The sequence below is a fragment of the Arachis duranensis genome, chromosome 6, assembly GCF_000817695.3.
Source record: "Arachis duranensis cultivar V14167 chromosome 6, aradu.V14167.gnm2.J7QH, whole genome shotgun sequence".
Taxonomy (NCBI): Eukaryota; Viridiplantae; Streptophyta; class Magnoliopsida; order Fabales; family Fabaceae; genus Arachis; species Arachis duranensis.
Genome location: NC_029777.3, coordinates 18,996,004 through 19,023,895, shown reverse-complemented (window position 1 = coordinate 19,023,895; position 27,892 = coordinate 18,996,004). Strand labels below are relative to the sequence as shown.

The 27,892-nt window shown below is 34.6% G+C and overlaps 1 protein-coding gene across 1 annotated transcript; it reads right to left on the bottom strand.

Moving 5' to 3' along the window:
• Nucleotides 1–3,106: 3,106 nt before the first annotated feature.
• Nucleotides 3,107–5,127, bottom strand: LOC127748445 (uncharacterized). Its single transcript, XM_052262984.1, has 2 exons — nucleotides 5,064–5,127; nucleotides 3,107–3,930 (listed from the first exon to the last, which is right to left on the bottom strand). The coding sequence occupies exons 1-2, from the start codon at nucleotides 5,125–5,127 to the stop codon at nucleotides 3,107–3,109; spliced, it is 888 nt and encodes a 295-aa protein (XP_052118944.1).
• Between the last annotated feature and the right edge of the window lie 22,765 nt (nucleotides 5,128–27,892).

Sequence of the window (27,892 nt, the reverse complement as noted above, 5' to 3'; positions counted from 1 at the left end):
CTCTTGGGTTCCTTCTTGATTGCTCGAATCTCCACTTCCTTTGTGTTTTCCGATCAATTTTTTCCAGAAGCTAGCATTCTTCATCTTCTTCTTCAATGTTTCTTTCTGTTGTTTCACCTTCTCCTCCTCTTGTTCTTTTAGATCTTTGTGAACTGTATCATATCTTGGGATGGCAGAGTGCAAATTGTGCATATGTCTAGCCATATAAGTCAACTTGGCCTGAGTGTTTACATCATATTCTTCCCTGTGTAGTTACCGCCCTTCATTAAGCACATTAAACTCGTTGAATGCTTTCATTTGAGCTAATTGATGTTGGTTGAGTTCTTGGAGGCACTTGTCTTGACGCTCTTGCATTTCGGACACTTGGTTGATGGTTTGGGCAAGCCGGGAGTAATGTTCCTGTTGCTATTCCATTTGTTGTTTATGCAGCCCTGCCTGGTGATTCATCATTTGAGATTGGAAGTGCAATTGTTGTTCTTGCCCCTCTATATATCTCCTTGCTAGATCCTCAATGGCTCCCTGAATGTGACTCATGTTTATATTGACTAGATTATATTGCTCTTCTTGCTGGTATTCTCTTCGTTGAGGCTCTTCTTGATGAGGTTCTTCTTGTGATGTTCTTTTCCTTCTCTGAGGCCTTCTTTATTGTTGAGCGGGTGCCACGTAGGTTATGCGCTGGAGCATGATTGACCTCCCGAGGTTTAGCCATATTGGATTGCTATCTTCGAAAACTACCTTGGCTTTCATACACAGTCTAAGGATGGTACTGGGGTAGCCAAGCCAAGCATCCGGATCATTTTTCTCGGCGGTCTCTTGGATTCCCTCAGCTATGATTTCATGTACGTTGATGTCTCCACCCCTCATTATGCAGTGTACCATAGTAGCTCGAGCAATGTTGACCTCGAAATTGTTTGAAGATGGGAGGATAGACCTTCTCACGAGCTCAAACCATCCCTTGGCTTCCGGGATGAGGTCTCCCCTCCTAATAAACTGTGGCCTCCTATCCGAATACCTCATCCAATCTGATCCCACAACACATATGTCATTCATAATTTTTTCAATTTCGTCATTGTCGGGGCCATTACTTATTCTTAATTGATAACTGGGCTCATCAAAGGGTCTTGACCTCAATTGAAGAGTTTTAATTATAGCATTGGGGCTGAAGTCAACCTCGATTCCTCTCACATAGATTTTGAAGGTGGGAGCCCTGGTAGTGTCTTCTCTAGCTACATTAGCATAGAACTCCTTGAGAAGATTTGCATTTACCCTTATGACTGGGTTTGTGAGCTCTTGCCAGCTCCTCCGTTTAAATTTTTCTCTAATATTTGGGCACTCATCATCATTGAACTGAAATGCAAGCTTTGGCAATATTTTCTTATGTTTCACCCGTCCAAATTGAAATTCATGGAACACAGTTTTGAACATCCTCTCATCGAAAGGGATGCTTTCCGCCTGTTCCTTGCCTTTTCGCCTCTTGGAGCTTGACAATGCCATTAGTGATCTTTGAACTAGAGAGTGTATAGGTATATGTATGGGTGTAATGTTGGAGGATGGAGTTAGATGATTGGGTTAGAATGTTTTTAGATAGGGGAAGAAGTGTTGAAGGTGTGTTCCGAGAGTAAGGAAATGGAATGAAAGAGGAATTTGAATTTGGAAGGGTATGGAGTGGAAGTTATTTCTATAGGAAGGGTGTTGGGCAAATGAAAGGTGTGGATTGGTGGTATAGGCTAGTAATGGACGGTTGGGATCTGTAATGAGATGAGCATAAGGATCACCACTTTTGTGAAGTGGTTGGTTCAGTCTCCAAAGGCACTCTCCCTTCAATGTTACATGGCAACGTTTCCCGAGGCATTCTATGCGAAGACATGTGGCTGGCCCCCTTTGTGAAGTGGTCGAACCTCTCTTCTTGGTTTGTCCCATTAATTCCATCCAATCCTTCCTTCATTTCCTATACAAGATAAAAGAAAGTAAGAGTTAGGTCCTTTTTTTGGCGGCAAAATAAACATAAGAACTAACTACTTTTTAAATTTTTGTTTTAGACAAAATAAGTGCTATTCATGAATTTAAATAAACGGACTCCTTAGTGTTTATGTATGCAACATTGGTGACACCAAACTTAGTTTGTGACTATGTAGTGCAAGAAGAGTTGATCATGGCTCTAAGATAAGTATGATATGCTTTGTGTTCATTCCCTCTTAGAGTGCCTTGAACACCAAACTTGTTGTTCACTATAAGTTGCATACAAGGATTTACCTAAGTGTCTGTCAAAGTTGATTCGAAATTCATGAATCTTGTTTTATTAACTACTATTAAAGGTTTAAAGGAAAGGATATGAAACATGGGTTGCCTCCCATGAAGCGCTTCTTTAGCGTCATTAGCTTGACGGTTGGCCTTCGTTAGGGTGGTTGATAGTGCCTCAAGTCTTCCCCTCTCGCAGTGAATCTATCTCCAGTTGTTTCCTTGAGAATCTCCACATGTTCTAAGGAGAGGATCTTACTGATGGTATACACCTGAGGTAGCTGAGATGGAATGGTGGGGAGATGAGGTGGGATTATTGGATGATGGGCAGATATCACTTTATCTCCTGGGGAGAAGTTCTCTGTAGAATCTTTTTGTTCCTCCATCCTCTTGGCATCTTTTTTCTTCCTTCTTCTGGTGATTCCTTACTCCTGGTTGCTTCTCTTCTAAGGAACACCTCGTTGCTGGTCTCAGATAGCTCTTGTGGGTTCAGCTCCCCCTGGGTTTTCCTTGGCTGTTATAGCATCTAACTATCTTGTTTTTCAACCCTTGGGGTTTCCATATGCCTTGTTTGTGTTTCCTTGCTTGTTTCTTCCAGAGGTGTCTTGTTATGATCATCCTTTAGTTCATGGTTTTCTTGCTTTGCTTCTTGTGAGGGTCTGAAGACGTGGAAGGTGAGTTGTTCGTTATGTATCCTCAGTATTAACTCTCCTTGCTCAACATATATAAGTGCTCTAGTTATGGCTAGAAATGGCCTCCCCAGAATAATTGGGTGGAGGTAGCTTTCTTCCATTTCAAGGACAACGAAGTCTGCGGGAAGAAAGTAGTTTCCAACCTTTACCAGCACGTTTTCAACCACTCCTATTGCTCATTTTCGAGTCTTGTTAGCCAGTTGTAGGATCACATCTGTGGGTCTTATCTCATTAATATGTAGCTTTTTCATGAGGGATAAGGGCATTAAGTTAATGCTAGCTCCCAGGTCACAAAGTCTCCTTTCAATCGTTGTGTCTCCTATGGCACAAGGGATGTGAAAGCTCCCTGGGTCCTTCCTCTTTGTAGGCAAATCCTTTTGGATGAGAGTACTGCACTCCTTGTTCATCACTATTATTTGTCCACCTTTCAGTAAATTCTTCTTAGTCAGTAACTCTTTCATGTATTTGATATATGAAGGCATCTGTTGGAGAGTCTCGATGAATGGTATGTTTACATGAAGAGATGCAAACATGTCTAGGAACCTTGAGTACGATTTTTCCTTTGTACCACCCCTGAGTCTCTGGGGGAATGGAACCCTGGGTATATATGGTTTCAAAATCTCCTTCTCCCTTGGCTCCCTCCCTTGTGTAGAATTACTTTCTTGGCCCTTCTCTTTTGGATTCTCTTTTGGAGTGCCTTGAGGGTACCCTAGTGGTTTGTTCACTTCTTCCAAACTCTCATCATCTTTTATGGTGATCACTTTGCATTCTTCCCATCTTGCCTTCTTTGTCTCTCCTCTGGGATTCTTCTTAGTATCACTTGGGAAGCCATCGGTGGGCTTAGGAATCTGCTGAGAGAGATATCCTACTTGAGATTCGAGCCTCTTGATGGTGTCTCCCTGATTCTTTATATTACCTCGTACTTCATCCTTGAACACTCTGTTGTCCTGAACTTCCTTGCATATGCCTTCAAGCAGATTCTCAATCCTGGAGAGTCTATCTTCAGATGATGATGGTGAGTTAAGGTTAGAGGATTGAGAATAGTCGTTTTGGGTGTGATATGGTTGTTGAGAAGAGTTATTGGGTGGGTGTTGATATGACCTTTGAGTTGAGTGTTAATGGGATGTATTGTTGTTTTGGTTGGGTTTATGACGCCTCTGATCTTGGCCTTGGTCTTGTTGGTTCTCCCACCTAAAGTTTGGGTGGTTTCTCCAACCAGAGTTATACATCTTGGAGTATGGATCATGGGACTGTCGGGGTGAGCTTCCAACATATTTGGCTTGTTCCTAGTCACCCCCTTCCTCTTTGTTCACTCCTTCTTGAGCTGATGGTGAGGTGGTGACCGCTGCAACTTGACTCCTTTCCATCTGCTTGGCAAGGTCAGCTAATTGCTTGGTGATAACCTTATTTTGAGCCAGCAAGGCATCCACCTAGTTCAGCTCTATTACTCCTCGATTGTTGCTCCTTTTAGAAGCATAGAAGAACTCATTGCTGGCCACAGTTTCTATGATGTCTATGGCTTCCTCAATGGTCTTCGTCTTGTTTAGAGATCCCCTGAAGAGTGATCCAATGCCTTCTTTGATTCAAAAGACAAGCCTTCATAGAAAATGTGTACCTGCACCCATTCATTGAACATGTCTGGTGGGAACCTCCTTGTAAAGTCTTTATACCTTTCCCATGATTCATAGAGAGTCTCACCATCCTGTTGCCTGAATGTTTGGACCTCAGCCCTCAATCTGTTGACCCTTTGAAGAGGGTAGAATCTTGCCAAGAACTTGTTCACCACGTCCTCCCAAGTTATCAAACTTTCCCTTAGAAAGGATTCTAGCCATTTGGATGCTTTGTCCCTAAGAGAAAATGGGAATAGGAGTAGCCTATAGGTGTCAGGATGAACACCATTAGACTTCACAGTATTACATATTCTTAGGAAAGTGGTCAAGTATTGATTAGGGTCTTCTTGGCCACTTCCTCCAAATGAGCAATTGTTCTAAACAAGGGTAATGAGTTGAGATTTCAATTCAAAGTTATTAGCATGGATGGTTGGCTTTTGGATGCTACTTTCATAATTTCTTGGGTTTGAATTAATGTAAGAGTCTAGAACTCTTCTCTCCTGTCCAGCATGGTTTGCTGCACCTTCCCTAGCATGGTTATGTGTCTCCTCTTCATGATGATTCTCTATGTTCTCCTCCATGTCCATTTCTAAATTTTCCTCTTCCTCCTCTGCACCAACAATCCTCTTTCCTCTTGCTTTCCTCCTTGATCTAAGGAAGGTCCTCTCAGGTTCAGATTCAAAGGAGGTTGAAGCTCCCTTCTACTACCTGTCATACAATCAGCAAGTCACAAGCAAGAGAAAAGTGAAGAAATCACTCTTGTTAAGGTTACTATTAGTGTGAGTGAAGCAATTTATCAAACAGTTAGTGGATTAGTTGATAGAATTGTGAATTAACTAAAAAAATAAAACAAAAGGAAATAATACATGAAAATAACTGAGACTGAAAGTAAATGACAGAAACGAAATAAATGAAACAAAAGAAAATTGCTCAATCTAGTTATCCTCTAATTTAATCATTGTCGATACAAAATCAATCCCCGGTGACGGTGCCATAAACTTGATGCACGAAAACTTGTCTCTCAACAAATTTTTCTTTGGCAAGTATACCGAATTGTCGTCAAGGAAAAACTCACAATAGAGTGAGATCAAATCCCACAGGGATTGATTGGGCAAGCAACTTTAATTAGAGGAATGTTCTAGTTGAGCTAAGCAAAGTTGAGTTGAGAATTACAGAAAATTAAATGGCGGAAAAGATAAATGACAAGGAATGTAAATATTGAAAGTAAATGGCAGAATGTAAATTGCAGAAAAGTAAACTGCAGAATCTTAAATGGGAATTTGGGGAAGTGATCATCAAAGTAAATAGCAGAAATTAAAGAGAATGGGTAAGATCAGAAATGGGGGATTCATTGGGCTTAGGAGATGTTGCATTCTCCGGATCAAGTTCATCTTCATCTCTTCCTCAATCAATGCATTCATTGATCTCCTTGGCAATCTTAAGTGATTGGATCCCAATTCCTTGGCAACCCAATCTCTCTAAGCTTGAACAATTCCCCAATTCCTTGATTTAATTGCTCATGGGACGAGATGAAGTGCGGTCACTGATTATACCACATGCATTCCCAAATCAAAGTGTTGGTAGGATTAAATGTCATAATATCCATCCAAACCCCAATTTGGTCCAGCATGAGAAAGCATTTCTAGCATGATCTCCTCATTCCTCTTCTAAGGTTCTGAGGAGATCCAGTTATGGAGATTTTCTTTTCCAAGATAACTAACCAATTGGATGAAGATCGAAAGCTTTCTAGTAAAATCAAGAGAAAAGAAAGAGGAAGAAGAATGAAAACTATAATTAATCCATCAAATTACAACAGAGCTCCCTAACCCAATGAAAAGGGGTTTAGTTGTTCATAGCTCTAGGAATGGAAATAAAAAATGAAGAATGAATTCTAAAGTAAACTAAATTGCAGAGAAATTAGATACATAGTGTTTACAAGTCTTGGATCCTCAGATCAAAATTTTGATCCCCTGTTCTAGTTCAAAAATAGTCCTATATATACTATTCCTCTACTCCTCTATCGGCTTTGCAAGTCTTGGATATGGGCCTTTGATCTTCAGTTGAAGCAGTTATAGACTTTAGTGGGCTCAGCTTTGCTTGCAGAAAGAAGTTAAGTCAAACATGGTTTACAGTTAGTCAAGGCGTCAGTGGTGTTAATGGTAAGTATAGATTCTGGTTCGAAGACGCTAGTGATAATGACTTTGTCACTAACGTCCCAACCCAATTGAGCTACGTTAACCCTAACGTTAGTGGTACCAATGTGACCACTAACGTAGCCTTTCTAATTTTTGATATCGTCATTGGTGCTGACTTTGCTAATGACGCTACACCATTTCCCTTTCTCCCATGTTAATGGTCCACTAACGTGGCCATTAACGTAGGCATGCCATGACTCGAAGGCATCATTAACAATAACTCTGTCAATGACGTTGCAAAAATTCTTCCTTTTCCACATTAGTGTTCACATTAATGGCATTAACGTGGCAACTAACGTAGGTATACTGGCCATCTCCAACGTCAGTGACAAAGTCAGTGTCACTGACGTTGGCTTCTTATACCCCTTGCTCCACGTTACCTCTTACGTTAGTGGCATTAATGTGGCCACTAACATAGGTAAGCTTGGCCTAGTCCAACGTCAGTGTCACTGACGTTGGCGATCCTTTGTTGCCCCACGTTGGAGCTCATGTTAATGGCATTAACGTGGCTCTTAACGTGGTTTTTTATGGCCTTTGCAGCGTTAGTGGTGTTGACTTTACCACTAACCTTGGGAGCTTTTTCTTTCTTCCACGTTAGTCCCTAAGTTAGTGTAACTAACGTAGCAACTAACGTGGGCTGAGATGGCACTCGAAGGCGTCAATGGTATTAACTTTACCACTGATGTTGTAAGCTTGCTCCCTTTTCACATTAGTGACCACGTTAATGATGCTAACGTGGCTACTAACGTGGCTCTTCCATGCTTCATTTGGCCTGAAATCAAACAAACAAAGTGCATCAAATCTTTGTTCTAGATCATGAGATCCTGCATCATCTAAATTAGCATTCAATTTGTGCATTATTCTCATGAAATCTTATAAAGTTCACAATGTTTGCTTGAATCAAGATGTAAATGCATATTCACCCAAAAATTTGCTTATTACCTAAGAAAATGCATAAAACTACCTAAAATATGCACAAAAAAGGCTAGTGAAACTGACCAAGATGCCCTGGCATCAGTAAACTTAGTAGATTATGCACTCTCAATGGAGGATGATGAGCCGGTCACATTCAAACATGCTATCAAAGACAAAGATAGAGAAAGTTGGTTTGTCACTATGGAGGAAGAGATGCAATATCTTCATAAGAACAAGACATGTGATGTGGTCCTATTGCCCGTGGGAAAGACTGCAATTGGTTGTAAGTGGGTGTATAAAAGAAAAAAAGATCCTACTAAGTCAGATGGTACAAGATTCAAAGCTAGGTTAGTAGCAAAGGGATTTGCACAGAAAGAAGGTGTTGATTACAATGAGATATTTTCTCCTGTGGTGAAACACACTTCCATATGGGTGCTTTTAAGTTTTGTCGCTCATGGTCATCTTGAGTTGGAATAACTAGACGTGAAGACTGCATTCTTGCACAGTGACTTAGAGGAAGAAATCTACATGTATCAACCTGAGGGTTTCAAGGTTGAGGATAAAGAAAGTTAGGTATGTCGCTTGAGGAAATCGCTATATGGATTGAAACAATCTCCTCGGCAATGGTATAAGCAATTTGACTCCTTTATGTTAAAAGAAGGTTTTTTCAGAAGTAATTATGATTGTTGTGTATACATTCGTAAGCTTCCTGGAGGTGATTATATCTATCTTCTATTGTATGTGGATGACATGCTTATTGCCTCTAAAAGCAAGGTAGAGATACATATGTTAAAGGTTCAACTTGGTAAAGAATTTGAAACAAAAGACTTGGGTGCTGCACGAAAAATATTAGGCATGGAAATTAAAAGAGAGAGATCAAGCCAAAAATTATTCTTGAGCCAAAGAGGATACATTGAGTGCGTCATTGAAAGGTTTGAAATGAAAAATGCTAAATCGGTGGTAACGCTATTGGCTCCACATTTTTGTCTCTCTGGTAAACAATCTCCTACAACAGCAGAGGATAAGGCTTACATGGAATGTGTACCTTATGCTAGTGCAGTCGGTAGCCTAATGTATGCTATAGTGTGTACACGCCCAGATATTTCACAGGCAGTCAGTGTTGTTAGTAGGTTCATGGCAAACCCAGGTAAGGCACACTGGGAAGCAGTCAAGTGGATATTAAGATACATGAAGGTTACCATTGACACATGTTTATGCTTTAGTGGAAAATCATGTCAAATTAGTGGCTTTGTTAATTTTGATTATGCTGGTGATCTAGATAGAAGACGTTCTATGACTGGTTATGTATATAAGATACAAGGTACTCCAGTTAGTTGGCGATCAATGTTACAAGCTACAGTAGCACTATCTACTATAGAAGCTGAGTACATGGCAGTAGCAGAAGGGGTGAAAGAAGCATTGTGGCTAAGGGGTCTTCTAGATGATTTGGGGTTGAAGCAAAATTGCGTGAATCTGAGTTGTAACAGTCAAAGTGCAATTCATTTGGCTAAAAATCAGGTTCATCATGCTTGTACCAAGCATAGTGATGTAAGATATCACTTCGTGTGCGATGTCATAGAGAAAGGTAACATTTCTCTTATAAAAGTACACACAGATGAAAACCCTGCTGATATGTTGACTAAAGTAGTGTTAGAAAATAAGTTTCAACACTATTTGGGATTGCTCAATATTGCTTCATGTTAGGTATTACATGGAGAAATAGAGGAACTACGATTGGTTTGATCCTGAACAAGGGTACGTAGGCAGTCATTGTAAAAATGATGCAACCAGATATGAATACCACACTTTGATCGTCCAAAATTTGAGTAGATTTCAAATTGTGAAAGAGGTAGAGAATTGTGAGAATAAAAGAAAGGCTAAGAGCAAACTTAGGGAGTAAAATAAGGTTTGCAAGGAGTTTTAATAGAAAAGAACTTGTAGGGAGTTTTCATAGGAGGATTTTATTCTCATTCATTAAAATTATAGCATAGATGATACTATATATATTTCTGTAACAATGTAGTTGAAACATCATCAAAAATAAGAAAGAAAGTTAATTCACATCCTATTTTCTCGTATTGGCTTTGTAATAGTTAGTGCATTATTGTGGGTAGTGTTCAATTTCATATTACTTTCTATCTATTAGAAGTCAAAATTCTGCTATAGACTCAACAATATATCAAGACCAAATTAAGTTAGCAGGTGTAGTTGTAATAATTTATTAAATGAATGCATAAGAATGTATTTGAAATATAGCATACTTTATCCGATTTGAAATAACGTAATGGTCCAATTTGAGAAGTTCGTGGAATGATACACTGTCTACTTAAAAGTTAGAAATGGTTTGTTAGATACATGTGTTGCTTTTATAATAAAAAAAAGTGGAAATACAATCTAGTTGATATAATAAAATTAGCAGAATAAGGCAATTAAAACTCCCTATGGCATTTAAAGTATTTATAAACTGTGATTGCAATTGTCCGTGGTTCACTATTTGAGTCATTTCTATCTTTCAATGAAAACCTGCAAGAAACCCAAGTTCTCCTCATTAGTATGGGGAACATTCTAATGCAATAAAATTAGAAACATAATACTATAATAACTACCACTACTTATAGAAACATCCTGATATTGGAATTCATGGAATGAATGACATAGTTTTAGAAAGAATGATACCATTTTCGCTCATTGAATATGCTTGATCACCTGAACTTGATATGAGGGTTCCCTAGAGGAAAGGAAAAGGAAGTTTTAGCTTGAAGTGAAAATTACTAAAATGCAAAGGGAAAACAGGAAGAACGAGAAAATAATTCCAAGGAATAGGTAAACCACACCTGTTGCCTGGCTCGTTGAAGCTCTTGCTCCAATTACGTCAACTTCAAATGACTACTTTCCAACTGTTGAACATAAGCTTGTAGGGGTAATGGTATCAACTCTTGAATATAATGCACAAGCAGAGAAATGTAAAAAAATTATTTCCAAGAACTATCATAAATGATAGACAAATAAGAAATGGAAGAATTACTAGAGTCTACATTCGTCCATTACTATCGAACGAAGAATTACCATATGAAGGTCTGCTACCCTCGAGTAAGTTAAAGGAGATACTATCTAGCACTAAAATAAATGTTTAAAACTTCAAATTAATAAGAGGCCGAAGTAAATGGTACTCATTTTGTGCATATTTAGTTATAAAAGATGAAAAACATAACTGAGAGAATCAATAATAGACAGCCAGCATAATTTGTCATTCCAAATAGATTGTCCTAATAATACATACAACCACATAAATAAGAATTCATATCATCATGAGAATAAGAACTAGTGACAAGATAACCATAGATTTTGTGTTTGTCAACTAAACATGAAATCCTTGTGTTTCTTTCTTGTCATTATAATAAGAATCTTTATATGGAACAAGTACAATAAAAGAACATATGTTTATACTAATATAAGAATAAAATTAGCCAAAAATATAAAATACAATCCTACTTTTTTTTTGCAATTGGCTTTTCCTTGTAACCTCACGATTCTGAGCAAACCTGCGGAGAGTCTGCAACAACGAAAAATAGTCATGTGACTAAAAAGAAAAAAAGATCACCCTTACGGTAAAAATTAGAATGAAATAAATTGTCAATTGGATGTCATTTTGAACATATGTTTGGAAATAGAGGCCAAGATGTTGTCATCTCTTGAGCGGATTAATGTGATTACATATATCTTCTGGTTGCTAAAATGGAGATTTATTCTTCGAGATGTAAATTACCTTCTGATCTATTTTATCCTTTGATCTTTCACTTGAGTCTGAAGCCACAATAGCAAGGATTGACTTCCATCAAACTGCATAAATTTCATATTGTCAATAATATCAGTAGAAAAGGCATCTTCTCTGCTTTGTCCCTTTATGGAACCAAAAAGGAAAAGAATTTTTCATTTATTCTCATGCATTATGTTTTTCTTCTCAATAAATTTCCAACTCAAATCCAAGGAGAGCAAGCAAAGGATTACATAGCCACTACTAAGACTCATCATGCTTGGCACCCAGATCAACATCCTCATTACATTCAAAAGCTATTTAGAGTTTTAGATCCAGATCAAGCACAGCTGAATCCATGAAGAAGTTCTACCAGAACCGGTTCTAGTATATGCAAACATTGGATATAGACTTGAGATTTATCAATTGAACTTAGGAAAACAACTAACATAACAAGTAAAAAGGAAACATCTATAGAAATATCAGTTCTAGGCCTAGCATCGGCCATGGCAGACCCTACCTGGTTTTCTGTATCACCACTTGGTATTATAACTTGATTTGTTGATGGTAACTTTTGTGCCAACAAGCTCAGTCTGTCTTCTAGGTATGTAAATGGGATTCTATCAACTGAAATTGACAACTAAATTAAAGCAAGAAAATGATAGAAAAGTTATAAATAAGTGGCTTGTACACAAATACGAAACACATTATTTTCCAAACTGAAAATCAATTAGGTAAAAAGAACTTGAGATATTCACCCTATCAGAAGTGCCAAGGTGAACAGGACCAGGAGAAATCATTTGGCTTCTTACTTTCAACGAGTTGTTTATAGGATCTGAATCATATACCACAAAAAGTAATTAGAAAATGAAAGGATAGAGCATGATTGCTACAAAGATCATATTCCTATACATCTAGCTCATCACCAAAGTAATGATATATATGCATTTACGCTATCTTTTTAACAAGCATCGTCAGATATTTCCAAACAATGTCTGCAAATGAATAAACAAAGTTCCATTTTGGGTCAATAATCAATTTCAAGCATTCTAAAATGCCAAAACACATCCTTTTGTTAGTTTTTACAGTCTGATTCTAAATAAGGTGACACGAAACTAAAACCAATGTCAATTCATATACCATAAACTAGTGCATAGATACTGTTCAAATCTCCATTAATAGTCAAGCAAAGCTATCTCAAACACTGCATTACATTAATACTAGAAATATAAGTTAGTACTTCCTACAGCACATGGGGACACATCAAGTGCACCAAATAAGTTCAAGTTTTGTTATCGATAGAAAAAGTAAAAACCAATTTGAAAAGTATAAGAGAAAACGAGTCAAATGACAGAGTCGTCCTAGTTCAATAAATTCGACTTCAATCAATGAATGCAACCTATACAAAACATTAATAAAAGGGAATTAGTAAAAGGGACAAAATTAGCAAGTCACACAATTTGGATCATTCTCAATCTTCCATTCCAGTTTTAGGGGCCACAACAGGAGACTAGACTACACTAGAACTCATCTTGAATTCTTCATTATTTGTAGATGCACAAACAGGGGCATCAAAACCAGGACTTGATGTTTTTTCCTGACCAGGTAAAGTAGATTTACCTGCTGCGGTTGGTGCTGTTCCACCTCCAATGTCCCTTCCTTTTTCTATCTTCTACTAATTTTTATCACTATTATGTCTTTTACGCTGATCACAAACCAAACAAACATTTCCGTTACGATATCATAAAAATAACATTGTTCGAAAATTCAATACACAATGAGCCGAATCACCATATAATGAAATTCTAGACATAGTTATAGGATGACGTACCTTAGTGAGCATGTCAAGATGGCTGCTATCATTCATATCTGTAACATCGGCTACTGACTCATTAAGTATTCTACCAGGATTCTTAGGATAATTTTTGTTGTAGTGTCCTGGCGTATCATAATTTGAAAACTTTCTCTATTGCTTAAATTTTGAGTTTTTCTTGAGAGCTCCCTTACCCTTCACCACCAACAGATTAACAATGTAGTCATCGTCTAAATTATCATTGTGTGGATTATCACCTCATATTTGGAGTTTTGTAATTATGTTGACAACAAAATCCATTGCTTTAACAAAATCACTTGAGTTCTTACATGCAACATCCATCAACCTAGAAAACTCAGCACCTAACCCACCCAAACAAAACTTGAGTACCTTATTAGAATCACTTGGATCATCAATAGTTAACTTCATAAAATCACTCTTGGCATTCTTTGTCCATTGTAAGAACCGGCATTTTTACGAATAAAATTATTTAAATGCCCAAATTAAATGTATTTTCTGCAAAAAACCGTGAAAAACTGCGAATTGGCAGTTGAACCGGTCGAACCGGTTTATTAAGTCTGCCCAGTACTATGTGAGAAAAGTGGAAAAAACTAAAAATCTTAGAAAAATATTAGAAATGGAAAACTGGGCGTTAGTGTTAAAGGTTTGGCCCAAAGTTAGGCCGAACGGGCTAAAAATGCTAACGGGTTAGACTGGGCCCAAGTTGGGCCCAAGACCCAGCATATATAAGCTCATTTAATGAGCTTTGAGCTCATTTTTCAACCCTAAGAGAGAGAGGGCCGCGGTTTTAGAGAGAAGAGGAGAAGAGGGATGACACTATTCATCCTCCACTTCCGGAAGCCATAACTTTTGATCTGGAGTTTCGATTGATGAGCCATTTGCGGCCACACAAAGCTCTCAACGAGCTCTTCTTTTTTATCTAAAGTAATCTAGTAAGAGCTTGCATCTCACTCCCCAGTTCTCTACCCTAAGTTTCTGTGCGTTTTAGATTTGGGTTTTGAGTAGATTTTGTGGTTTTGCTTGTTTATGTGATCTCTAGTAGTGGGTGATTGATGGATTTTATCCCTACTCACGTTGGATAAGGTAAGGTTCCACTAAACCCATGTGTTTAGTTGTTTTATGTATCTTAGGTTTTGATTTTGGTGATATATGTGTTGTTAGTTTGAGCTTTGGTGTTTGTTGGAGTTGGTTGAGGCTTTGGATCAAGTTTGGTGGTTTTGTTTTGGTGTTTGGAGCGTTTGGGAATCGGCAAAGGTATGGTTTCAGTTTTCTTTATGTAATATGTAATGTTTCTGGACATTTAGGCTAGTTGACCTTAAGATAGGATTGAATTAAATACATGGTGGATTGAATTATGTAAGTGACATGTGAATTGTGTTGATGATTTTATGAGTTGTGTATGTTAGAGTTTGATTTTGATGTTGATGAGAAAAATTGATTATTGGGAGTGTTGATGGGGATTGGTTGATGTTGTGGTGGTGTTGTGTGGAAGAAATTGGACTAATAATGATAAGAATTATATGATTTGATGATGATTATTGGTATTTTAATTATTATGAAAGTTGATGATGAATGTGAGACTTATTGTTATTGATGGACTTTTGTGATATGGTTGATGATTATGAATGCATATTGATGTTGTTGGTAAATGGAGATGATCGTTTAAGAGTTGATAAATTGAGATATTGAATGATGAGATTTGTTATGGTTGTTAAAAATTTGAATGGTGGTATTAAGGAAATTGGATGTGATGTTAGATTGAATTTAAAGTTGGATGAGGTGAGTATTAAATGGTTTATATGCTTGAATAGTTGGAGTGGTTGAGAAATATTTGGTATGGACCTTGATGTTGTTTTGGTATTGTTTGGGGTATGACTAGTTTGGCTTTGAATTGTGAATTTTGGTGAAGTTGAGGATTTATGATTTTTGGTAGAAAGGGAATTTTGGTGAACTTTGTCTGATTATAACTTTTGCCTCGGTTTTCAAAATCTATTGAATTTGGTTTAGAATTAAAGATTATGGAAAACCCTTCAATTTGATATAAAGTTTGTAAAATTTAGAATTTTGTACAGGGAGTTATGATCATTCAAAGTTGGTGTTAAAAATCTGAAATTCTACAAAGTTGCAGAATTTCAGGGCTTCTGATATGTGCGCATGCACAGCCTTGTGTGCACGCACAACCCTGCAAAAATATCATTCTGTGTGGACGCACAGACCTGTGCGTACACAAAGGCTGGTAAAGGCTTACTGCTTACAGCGTCAGCACAACTTGTGCGCGGGTACTTCAATGAAGAATTGCAACCTGTGCGGACGCACAGCCATGTGCACATGCACAAGCCGGGAAGGGTCGTCTGTTGGAAGCACTAGCACACCCTCTGTGAGTGAACAGACCTTGCAAGTTTTTATACTTGTGCGTACGCACACTTTCAAAATTTCTTGGGCGTGCGCACGCACACCTCTGTGCGGACGCACATGCCCTGTTTCTCAAATTTTACTTGTTTTCAACTATTCTACCTTCCCAACAAGGTTGCAAGCTTCTATAAGACCACTTTAAGACTCTTGAACATAATTTTGGGTATGAAAATATGGGAGAGAACTTAAGGGATTTAATGATGTTATTTTGAAAAGCTAGAGAATAGAGGCTTAAGTTTCTGGTGTTCTGAGGCTAGGCTTGGTGGAGTGCAAAAGAAGAATGCTATATGAATTGAGAGAGTGACAAACTAGTGAGTTCAGAATAGGAAGTTGTGAATTGAGAATGGGTGTGACGAGTATGAGTGGAAGGGTGCTATGAGCAATGGCCTCTGAGTTTGAATATGTGATTACAATATGCATTGTTCTCCATCGTAGGGGTTGTGGCAGTCTCCTGCGTACGTTCGGATGTGTGAGTTGAAGTTGGGCTTCTCACTCATATTTCTCGCAACCAGAGAAAGGTGGTAGGGCACGTTCCCTCGAAATGTTTCCCTCTGAAAGGAGAAGGTAGTAGGGCACTTATCCCTCGGAATTATTCCTCCTGAAAATGCGACTTTTCTTTGATTGCAAGGTGGTAGGGCACTAACCCATGGAATCATGCGGCAACCAGAGGAAGGTGGTAGGGCACACTCTCTCAGAATATTTTCCTCTGAAAGGAGAAGGTGGTAGGGCACTCATCCTTCGGAATTTTCCTCCTTATGCGCAATAGAGAGACTAATCTGGGAGTTGTCGACCGAATTTTCCGTCGGGTTTGGCGATAACCGACATGTGATATCACAGCCAATAGGACATACATTCATCATATGCATTCTCTATATGCTTGCCTGCTTTGTTTACTTGAATTTGCCTAATTGTATAACATGTCTACTTGCTTCTTGAATTATTTGCTGTAAATGTATACTATCTGTGTTTTACTTGTATTTATCTTGTGTTTGTCTGATGCTGAGGAGGTTAGGTAGGCGGCGGTGATGGGATCGCACGGAGGTTAGGTTGGCGAAGGCTGTGGGATACAGCGGTGTGAGTAGTATTAGTTAGAATTCCCCTAAGTGTAAATAACCCGGTTGATGGTATATGTTCTTTATATATTTATTTATTTTGTCCTAAGCTTGAATATTTGTATGTGACTAGGATTACCTTCGACATCCCAGAGCCTTACATCTTACATTATTGGGCACTGTTACCATACTGAAAATGTCCGGTTCTCATTCCATACGTTGTTGTTGTTTTTCAGATGCAGGTCGCAACCCACCGCAGTGAGTTGGGTGATGGTAGCAGAGCGGAGGATCTTATTCTATTTTATTGTCAATCTTGGTTATCTTTAACTTGTACTCTCACTTTTGTATTTTGTTTTGCCTAGAGGCTTTTATTTGAGAGAACAAAACTTGTATAAGCCCTTTTGAACTGCAGTCTTCTGGTTGTCTGGATATATGGCTAGCCGGCTTAAACTCCACGAGCTATGGCTAAATTCTGATAATATTATGCTATGATATTTTGCTATACTGTATATATTTCTTGTGCTTTAAGTTGGTAGCCTCGCTAGTACGTTATGCACTTTTCAAATCCTATTTTTAAGATATATCCTTCATCAGGCTTCTAGATTACATTATTTCCTTCTATATAAATATGTATGAGCCTTAGAACTGTCGTAACCTCTGATTAACCTTTGCTTTACGGCTAGAGGTAAGGCTTAGGGTAATTGGGGTGTTACATCCATCGCTTGCATACTAAGCCTTCTGAAGTAATTTCAATATGTTGGTGCTTTAAGCATCCAAATATGGCATGTAAGGAATTTCTCGATTTTCGAACTACATACACTCACAATGAAGTATCCCTTTAACTCTGCCAAACTCAACCACTTGTTCAATCTATGACATTCTAAAACTGTTACACTTGAAAAATAGTTTTCCACCATCTTGAATTACCAGGTCTACATTCATAGCACAAGAGCCTTCAATTTCCTTCCTAACCTCTCGAAAAATGTTACAAGTGAAAGTATTTGTAGCAAAATCTTTAAGTGTCGGCAAAGAAGTCACAAGTACTGGATCGGTATATTTACTATTGAACTCTGTAACTCTCTCATTGTTCCTGTAATGGCTAACAACAGTCTCCATGTTATTGATTAATTCAAGAAGGGTGTCTTTCTTTCTCACATATGCCTTTATTAGAGAGTTAATCCTTTTGCATTGGGATGTTGTCCTGATTCACCCAAAAAATTGGTTTTCCTAAAATGTAAGAGCTCATAAATACCTCAACTCATAGGTTTAGTCAGCCCAAGAGTTACTTGATAAGTTATACTTCTCCACCATATTTTTCCCCTTGACCTCAAACTCTTCAACACTCACATTAGCATATATAAACTTCTTGAAGTCATTTAGAAATCCGTTGTTCTTAACCTTCTTGCATGCATTCCTATGTAAATGCCATGTACATAATCGATGTGTTGCATAAAGATAGACTTGCTTAATGACTTCTCTCATTGAAAGATCTCCATTGGTGACAACTGAACTAAGATACTTACTCCCCATTGCTTCTAAAAAGGTTTGCAAGAGCCACTTATATAAACCAATATCCTCATTAACAAGAACACCGCATCCAAATATGTCATTCTGCCAATGATGATTGCTATCAGAAAATATCACAAGTGGTTTATTGTAGACGTTCCTATTATAAGTCGAATCAAATGTCAACACATCCCAAAGCACTCATAATCAATACGACTAGTCCCATCAGTTTGAAACAAATTTTTCAATTAATTCTCATTACTTAATGTATACTTGCCAAAGATATAAGAATCATTTCCAGTCTTACATCTCAGGTGTAGGATTCAAGTGTTTATAACACGCAACGAAAGTAATAAAGTAATCCTATTGATCTATTTTGTACTTAAAATTTTATTGAAATAAGATCGGTTAGATGCCAATACCTGAGTATCCTAGTGAATGAAAACTTTCTCCTTCGATAGTACGAAGGTACTGTGTGTATCTACACCGAGACTGATCCTTGTTGTCAATTCTTTGACTAATGGATTTAACTGAGAAATTTCTTGTAACTCCTTGCACCAACAATTCTTCACTAAAAATTGGAGTATTTGTATATGTAGAGGTAGAAGAAAAAGTTGTGTCCCTTTCTTTTACCACATACATCCATATATAGTATGATATTGGTAACTGATTTTAAGATCAAATCTTATAATTCAAATTACAACTTAATTTGAAACAGAATCAGTTAAGATCTTATCCATATTTAAAACTCATCATAGAATAAATAATTAATTATTTAATATTTTCAATTATCATATTATTATATTCATGGTGCTAGAAAAGAATATAATAATATTCTATTTGAATTAATATAATTATTTATTTGATCAAGTCAAAATAATAAGAGTTAAACTCCACTTTGGTCCCTGATATTGGAGAGTTACACTGATTTAGTCCCTGACTTTCCAATTGCTACAATTTGGTCTCCCTGATTCAAAAAAAAGTACACCAATATAGTCCCTCCTCAACGCAGTTAGTTTGATAGCTCAAATCTTGCCATGTTGGACATATTAAAATGACGTTGTGCACATTTTGACGCTAAAAGAGCACTAAATGATGTCATTTCAGAGTTTGAACAATACTAAAAGGGAAGGATATAACGTTTTAGTATTGTTCAAACTCTCAAACGACGTCGTTTTAATATGTCTAGCGTGACAAGGCTTGAGCTACATCCTTAACGGTGTTGAGTTCCGACGATAGAAGATACACGAGGGACTACATTGGTGCACTTTTTTTAATCTGGAGGACTAAATTGTATCAATTGAAAAGTCAGGGACCAAATCAGTACAACTCGCTAATCTCAGAGACCAAAGTGGGGCTTAACTCAAATAATAATTAAATAATTATTTACCAAGGATTAGAAAACTCGTTAGTGTATGACCCCATAGGTTCAATACTAAGCGGGTAGTAAATTAGTCATACTAAATTTACTAATCAAGGTTGGAGTCTAGCAACACTCCTTGACGACCCGATAGTATGAAGCAATATTATTTTTTGCTAAGAACCTAAGATGAACAAAAAATATAACTCCTTCCATCTTTTCAACTCTTGGCTAACTTTTAGAGTTCGGTTTGATTGTCAAACTCTAACTTGTTACCATTATTATAATGAATTATGAATGACTTAAGAAACTCATTTCTTAATTTATTCAAACCCCTTGACCAAGGCATTGTTTATTTCATTCATTATAATCGTAGAGCTCAAACTCATTACCATAGTTGATGGATTTCATATTGACTAATCATTAATTCTACAAGTATTTAAATCTTATCCATTGTCTATTCAACTAGCGCCGTAGGGTATTAGGTGTCCGAAATCAAAGTATAATAAATACATTGTCAATTACTATGATAGTCGTAGGTCAAACAAAAAATCTAATATTATGTTCATCATAAGAATATCCTATTGACAAATATACAGTAACTATAATCATTAGGAATTCTTAAAGTGAGTCAGTTCAATGGTCATATCTCTATATATACCATTAATATATATAATTTAATAAATGATATCTATTAATCTTCATCAAATGAGTAATAATAATAATAATAATTCATGATAGTATTTTGTTGGACATACACACTTATCTCCAATTTAGGTAGCTTACTGCAGCATTTGCATCACCACCCTTCACATTTTCCTTCCTATGTTGAGTAATGAGGTTTTACATATCTTTTTAGTTGAATCACAAGTTTACATATCCACTTTTTTAAGCAGCCAAGTATCCAAAGATGTGACAGGTCCTGATGCTTATGTCGTGCAAATTTTTTGCTTGAGCTTTATCTGAATCACTGAATGTTCGATACTCAAGCATCATATTAATGTCGAGCGGATCCATTAAACCATGAGAATGCTCTTCGTAGAATGAAATAACCTTTCATTTAGAAAATTTTCTACCCAGTCGTGCATGAATTCTTGCAGGGCACCTACTTTGAGTTCGGGATCGGTGGTCCCTGGTCCTTTCGTCCTTTTCAACCTCTTCCTTTCTTGAACTCTCCTAATTGCAAATAATTTTGTGCATAATTACATAATCATCGCTATCGCGTCTGACTTCATCTAATCTCATAGCAAAATCATGTATCATTGCATAAGTCTTGTAGAACTGATAGACAGTATCCTCATTTGTAAACTCAAGTTGTATGATACCTTCTCGTGACAATTCTGCTATTTTCTTGATGTATATTTTCATCAAGCTCTGAATCATCGTCTAAAAACTTTTCTTCTTCTCCTCTTGGAAATTTCTCATCAGAGTGTGTTCTAAAAAATCTCTATCAAATGACTCCATGTCCCAAAAATCAACACACATCTACATTTTATTAAAATACTAACAAGTCATCACACAATTAACATTTCACAAATATATAGATTAGAACCATCACCACTAGTTCACATAAAACTACCTTATAAGTATCTACTATATGCTTATCGCATTATCTCTTTTTAAGATTTTTGCACTCAACCTATTAACACTTATAACAAACATATCCAATAATTTATCAATTAACTCACCAAGTATTGTTCATTCATATCACCGAATATTCATGCAATTCACTTGTCATCATTACACCATGTTATATGTTCCGGTGTCTTCTGAACTTTTTTCTAATTTTTAATAATCAACTAATATTTTTTTAAATTTTATTTTTCTATCTACCGTAACAACATAAAATATATGTTTCTCTTGATGTTCTCTTGAACGAAACAAATATTAATAAATAAAGATGATATATAATTTAAATTCATAATAAATAAAAACTAATATATAAATACAGAAAAAGAGAAAAAGAATAAAGCATAAATAATTAAGATACAACATATCATATGGCATGTGAGGTTGATTATATTCTACACATTAGGTATACATGTCTATTTGGAGCTTTACAGATTTTGAAGAACAATAAATTGCGCTCTCTAAAAGCTACAAACCAAATGGTTTAATTATGCTACTTTTTTATCCTTTTTATTTTTTTCTACATACTATTTATGGATCAAGACCATTTAGATCTAACTATTATGAAATTAGTTAGGTATCTCAAACGTCAATTCTATAGCAACTTTTATAGTGCAAACTAAAAAGAAAAATAGAAAATGTAGCATGAATTAATTAGTTAACTTTACCTGTGATGCAGTGATGTTTGGACTTGAACAATTGATCCATTAAGGAGATTTTTTTTAGTAATGTTAATTTGTTTATCATGTAGCTTTGCACGATTGCATCTCTTGTTTATATCTAGAATCACATAGCTTAAACAGGTACAAATAAATATCAATTAATGAAACACACAAAATAAAATTATATGCAACATAAAAATTGCAGAAAAACAGTATCTGAGGTTAAAGTAACACAGTCTTCAAGCATGAGCAAGTAAACTTCTCCATAAAAATTAAACATTCCTGTAAAATTAAATGTTTCATTCACAAGTAACAAAACAACACCAAAAAATAAGTATTATTGCAAAAAGATAAAGTAAAAAAAATAAAACATAATGACAACCACAAGACAACATCAGCAACTATAACAATAAGAAATCATTGAGAAAAATAACACAACAACAAGCTAAGTGTTTCTGAATCAAAATTACAACTACTTTTTTTCCAATTACCTATTTGCATTCCAATCAACTCAGTTCAAAACAAAATTAAAGTATATAAAGCTAAAAAAAATAGAACAAAAACCTAATCTCAGAAGTAAGGAGGTTGCAAGGAGAGTTGCGATAACAACAACAACAACCACTGCGACGGAATTTCAACAACATCGTTAAAAGATGATCGATGGCAGAAAGAGAGATCGAGTGAGAGGGCAGGAGATAGCAACGACGTCGGCGGCGTTACTTGTCAAGTCGGTGGCGCCGATACTGGAAGGATGGCGAAGCTATGAGCGACGGAAATTCAACAACGTCATTAGCGGAGGATGCACGGGAGAAAGAGAGACCGAGTGAGAGGGCAGTAGATAGCGACAACGTCGGCGCCGATGCTTAAAAGGACCGAGACTATGAGATGAAGAAAGAATGGAGGAGTGAAAATGTGCTTCAAGTAACGGGAGAAGTGTTCTTTTGATTTAGGAAAACAAAAATAAATTTAGTTTTTAATATTTTAAGAAATTATACAATTACTTATTTTAAATAATAACTTAATTATAAATTGGCTCTACTATAGTTAAAATATTAACTCATTAAATTAAAATAACTCAGATTAAAAGTAAATATCTAATTAAAAAGTGACATATTATAAAGAACAACTTATATGTTACTTTAAAAAGGGTTGAATAGAATTCATCTATTTTTTAACTAGTTAATTATTATTAAATATATGTGTGATTTAATTTATTTTCAATATATATTTATATTTTAATATATACTAGTGTATGTTCCCATGCCAGCACGGGATAATACATAAAATTATATAAAATTTTTATTAAAAAATTAAATGAAAAATATATATAATAATTATTATGATAAATATTTTACAATTTAAAAATATTAAAAATAATTAGTATTTATTCTAATCAACTTATATTGGTTGAATAATCATCTCATTTGTCTACTTAAGTAAGTATTTGGAGTTTGAATTTCGTCTTATGTGTATAACAATCCATTAGTTAGCGGCAGAGCCTTAATAAATAGAGCATCAATATATAGTGAATTAGTTTTCGACTTGTCGAGTTAGGAAATTCATAAAAAATATTGCATTTTTCTTTAAAATAAATTAATTTTTCATTAATAGCAATGGACTTTTGTCTTTGTTGAAATTTACCTTGGGCAATTTCATTTGTTGGTATCATATTTATTCTTGAAGTCAAAATAGTATGATCAACATTGTTACTTGTTAAAACTTCACATTTTATGAAATAATTTTTAAATTTTCAAAATTATAAACTTATGTTATTACAAAAGTTATTAGATCGATTAATATTTCATGGTAATATGGTGTATCGAAATATCATCGTTGAGTATTAATTAGTGTGAAAAGAAACCAATAACAATTTTTGCTACTCAATATATAATTTATTCTATTAAAAATAAATTAATATTTCTTGAACTGGTAATACATTTCTTTCTAATTTCTTACATCATTTTATTTGACAATATTTGTCATTAAAAAATAGCAAATGACCATATTATACTACAATATATATGAGGTATAAATTAATTTTTTATCTTAAAATTAATTTTGGTTAGTATATTTTCTTACTCAAATCTAAATTTAAATTTAGAATTGATTAACAACTCATCTTTTTTTAATTTCAATAACAAATTAAAAATAAAATTGGTTAGGTACAAAATATCAAAATTTAATAATTTCAATCATTTAAATTTTAGTTACCAAAAATTAAATTAAAAATTAATTATAAACTTAATTATTGATAATATTATATTAGTATCTAAATAATAATATCTAATATATTAATTCATTATTTATTTTTTTGACATTAAGTTTCTTATTTTGTATGTTAAATAATATCTTGTTTCTTAAATTTATTAAATATTAAGATGAGAAAAATTATGCAATAAATTATATAAATAGTCATTACATAAAAAAATATTTATCATATACAATAATTCTTAATAAATGTAGTGTCATGTATATATTAAGATTATTTATTTTAACTATGTGAGTGATTATTGTTATTTTTATTTTTTTGTTATATTAATAAATAATATTTAAACTAAAAATATATATAATTAATTTTTTTAATTTGAATTAAAAAATCTCTTATAAATATATCCAACTTTTACATATATTAAATGTTATAATATTAAATAGTATAGTATTTATTATAACAATAACTCAAAATATTAATCCAAGATATACTTGAGCCTAGTAAGACCTCAATGCAAGCAAAATCAATTCAAGCTCATTGTTAGGGTCTCAAATCTGACTTAGGTTCATTACCTAAAAGGCTCAATACATATGTAGTCCATGTGTCCCCTCTCAAATCAGTTCAGATTGAATCTTCATTGCTAATTAGGTATGGTAATGGGTATTTAGGGGAGCATAACAAACCCCCTTTCAATCCCTCACTCCTGTTTAAAAAAAATTATCACATCCCTTCTCCGTCTTTGTAAGTTTCTGCTTAATTATCTCTTAGGGAACGCAGATATCCTCGAATATATACGAATATTATTTGAATTTTTTTAAAAAAATTAACACAAAAAGACATAATATAATAATTATAAAATAATTAATTCAATATAATTCAACACAATTCATAACATATTCATTATGAGAATAATATTTAAAAAAAATATAAAAATATATTCCAATATAATAAGGTAACATAAATTTTTTGGACGATACTGAGCGACGTAGTGATAGATTTGAGAGGTAAAGAAATTGTGTGTGAGAGAGAGAGGGGATCAAGGCTGAAAATGGGTCTAAAAAAAAGAAAGGATTCGAATTAGAGGTAAGAATTATTGTTACTAAATTTAAGAAATAGATTTATGTATATATAAATTAGGATAAATTAGTATTTTTATATTCGCGTGTATTTAATAGGTTCTATGGGGAGGATACTTATATCCATGTCCCCATTAGGGGTGACAAATGAGAAAGCCTGTCCCACACTGCCAAAAGTCCGCCATCTGCAGGCTGACCCATCCCGCCCCACCTATTGGCGGACTGGTGGGCTTTCCCATTAGGGGTGACAAATGGGAAAGTCCACCCCACACCGTCAAAAGTCCGCCATCTGACAAGCTGACCTGTCCCGCCTAATGAGGTAGTTCTGAATTTCTCCCCTACCCTGCCTAATGGGGGGCTGGCGGGCCAAACCCGCCAAATCTCTCTTTTTTATTTTATAAATCATTATATATTAAACACTATATATAATTTCACAATCATTTCAATAAATTTATAATTTCTAAAAATATTAAAAAATTATAATTTCTAAATTCACAAACATTAAAGTCTTTATAATTAAAAATATGTAATAAATATAATTATAAACAAAGTTTTTTGAAACAAAATAATAAAATCAACATTGTCCAAAGTAAAACAAATATTGTTTAAGACATATAACTAAACATCTTCAAATTTATAAGCAATCAAATATAAAACATAATTCAAAATATAACTTAGAATATCTTCAATAACATCATGAAAATTTTTAAAAAAATGGCCCTAACGAAAAAAATACTTGGCCTAGCGGGGAAGCACGCCCCGTCCACCCCACCGAAGCCTGCCAAAATCCACGGATTAGGGGGTGCGGGTTAGGCAGACTTGTTAAGTTTTGTGGTCTCAAATTTCTAGCCCAATCTACCTTTTTGGTGGGTTATGCAGGCCGTCCCAACGGGTTTCAGCCTGTTTGCCACCCCTAGTCCCCATCTATTTTCGCGTGGCAGATCGTGAGGATTTTATGGGTTTCCATCTAACTCCAAAACACGAGTAATTTCTGCAAATACCCATTTGAATTTTTTTGTTATCATCCATATTGTTAGCATTCATTAGTTCGTGACGTGGAGCTATTACAACCAGCCAATAAATTCTCAGATAATCAAAGTCTAGATTATATCATTCTTATAAAGTCACATGTATAATGTATCCTTGTTATAACAATATTAATAAAAGATAAATGGATAAACACTAATATTGTTTGGATATAAGATGGAAAATAAGAGGAAAGAGAATGGAAAGAAAGAAAATGAGAGGAAAAAAATGAAAGAAAAGTATATTTTTTGTGTGTTATTTGGATGAAGAAAAAATGAATGAAAAAAATAGAGGAAAAATTTTCTTTTACTTGGATGAAAGGAAAAATAAGAAGAGAGAAAATTGTAATAGAGTAAAATTACATTAATGTTCTTATATATTATATATAAATTATAATTCAAAGGGTAACTCTATACTTTTACCTATGTTTATACTTTTCCATTAATTTTCTTCCCAACTCTGAAGAGAAAAAAATTTACATGAGCTTTTCATGCACTTTTTTATTTTTCATTCAATTTCTTTGCTAATCCAAACAATAGAAAATTAAGTTTTTCATCCATTTTCTTCTTCAACATTTTTTTCTACAAATTCTTCTAATCTAAACAATGCGCATATAAGTCACACACACACACACATATAATATTAATTAATATCACATATTATAACTTGTGAAATCATAATATTTTGAAAAATGATGTATAGACAACTTAAATATTGATAAATCTAAAAAATTTTAGAAAAAAATAAAAAATATCAAAAAATTACATGTTGATCCATAAGATTGTTTTAAATTTGTTTTAGTCTATGATTAATAACTTGAAAATTATATATATGTTATTTATCTTATATATTTTTATTTTATAGAGACTCATAATTTTTTTATCGGCGATGTTAGTAGTTATAGAGAGATTTTTACTTTTAAATAAAATTATAGAGAAATAAAAATAAAATTGGTTGCTATTTTTCTGACAATTTATTTAATTTTTAGTTTAAATTAAAATTAAATTATATATTCAATTTATATTTGTTAGTTTTTCCCAATGATTGTATATAATAGATAATATATTTAAGCATATTTTGAAAGAAACTATTGAATTTTATATAATTAAAAGTTAACTATGAAATTAAGACTAAGATGAAGTGAAATACAATAAACATGTGAGGAGTAAAAGTGAAATAAATAATTAAAAATAAGGTAACAAAATAATTAAAAAAAAAAAGTAAAAGAAGACACTACAACATTTTCAGATTGAGGCAACATTTAAAAAGTGTTGCCTAAAGGCTGACAAAAAGTTGCTTTTGATCAATGGCAACACTATTGGACCTAAGGCAACGTTTTTTGTCGGCGTTGCATATGCAGCCGTTGCCTTAGATCAAGGCAACACTTTTTTGTTTCAAAAGCAATGCTTTTGAGAGCAACACTTGGTAAGTGTTGCCTTTGGTTGAAAAACAACAACACTTCAAAGGTGTGTTTGAGACAACACTTTTGCAGTGTTGTCTCTTCTCTCATATTTTGGTCACTACTAAAAAGTGTTGTCTATTTGCAATAAAATGCAACTCTTTTATGTGTTACCTATTAGTTTTGAATATACAACCCTTTAAAATATTGCCTTTTCTTTTGGATATGCAACCTATACAAGTGTTGTCTAATATTCAAAATATGCAACTAATAAAAGGGTTGCCTTTTTGATAAAAATAAAAATTATTTTTGTAATAAAAATA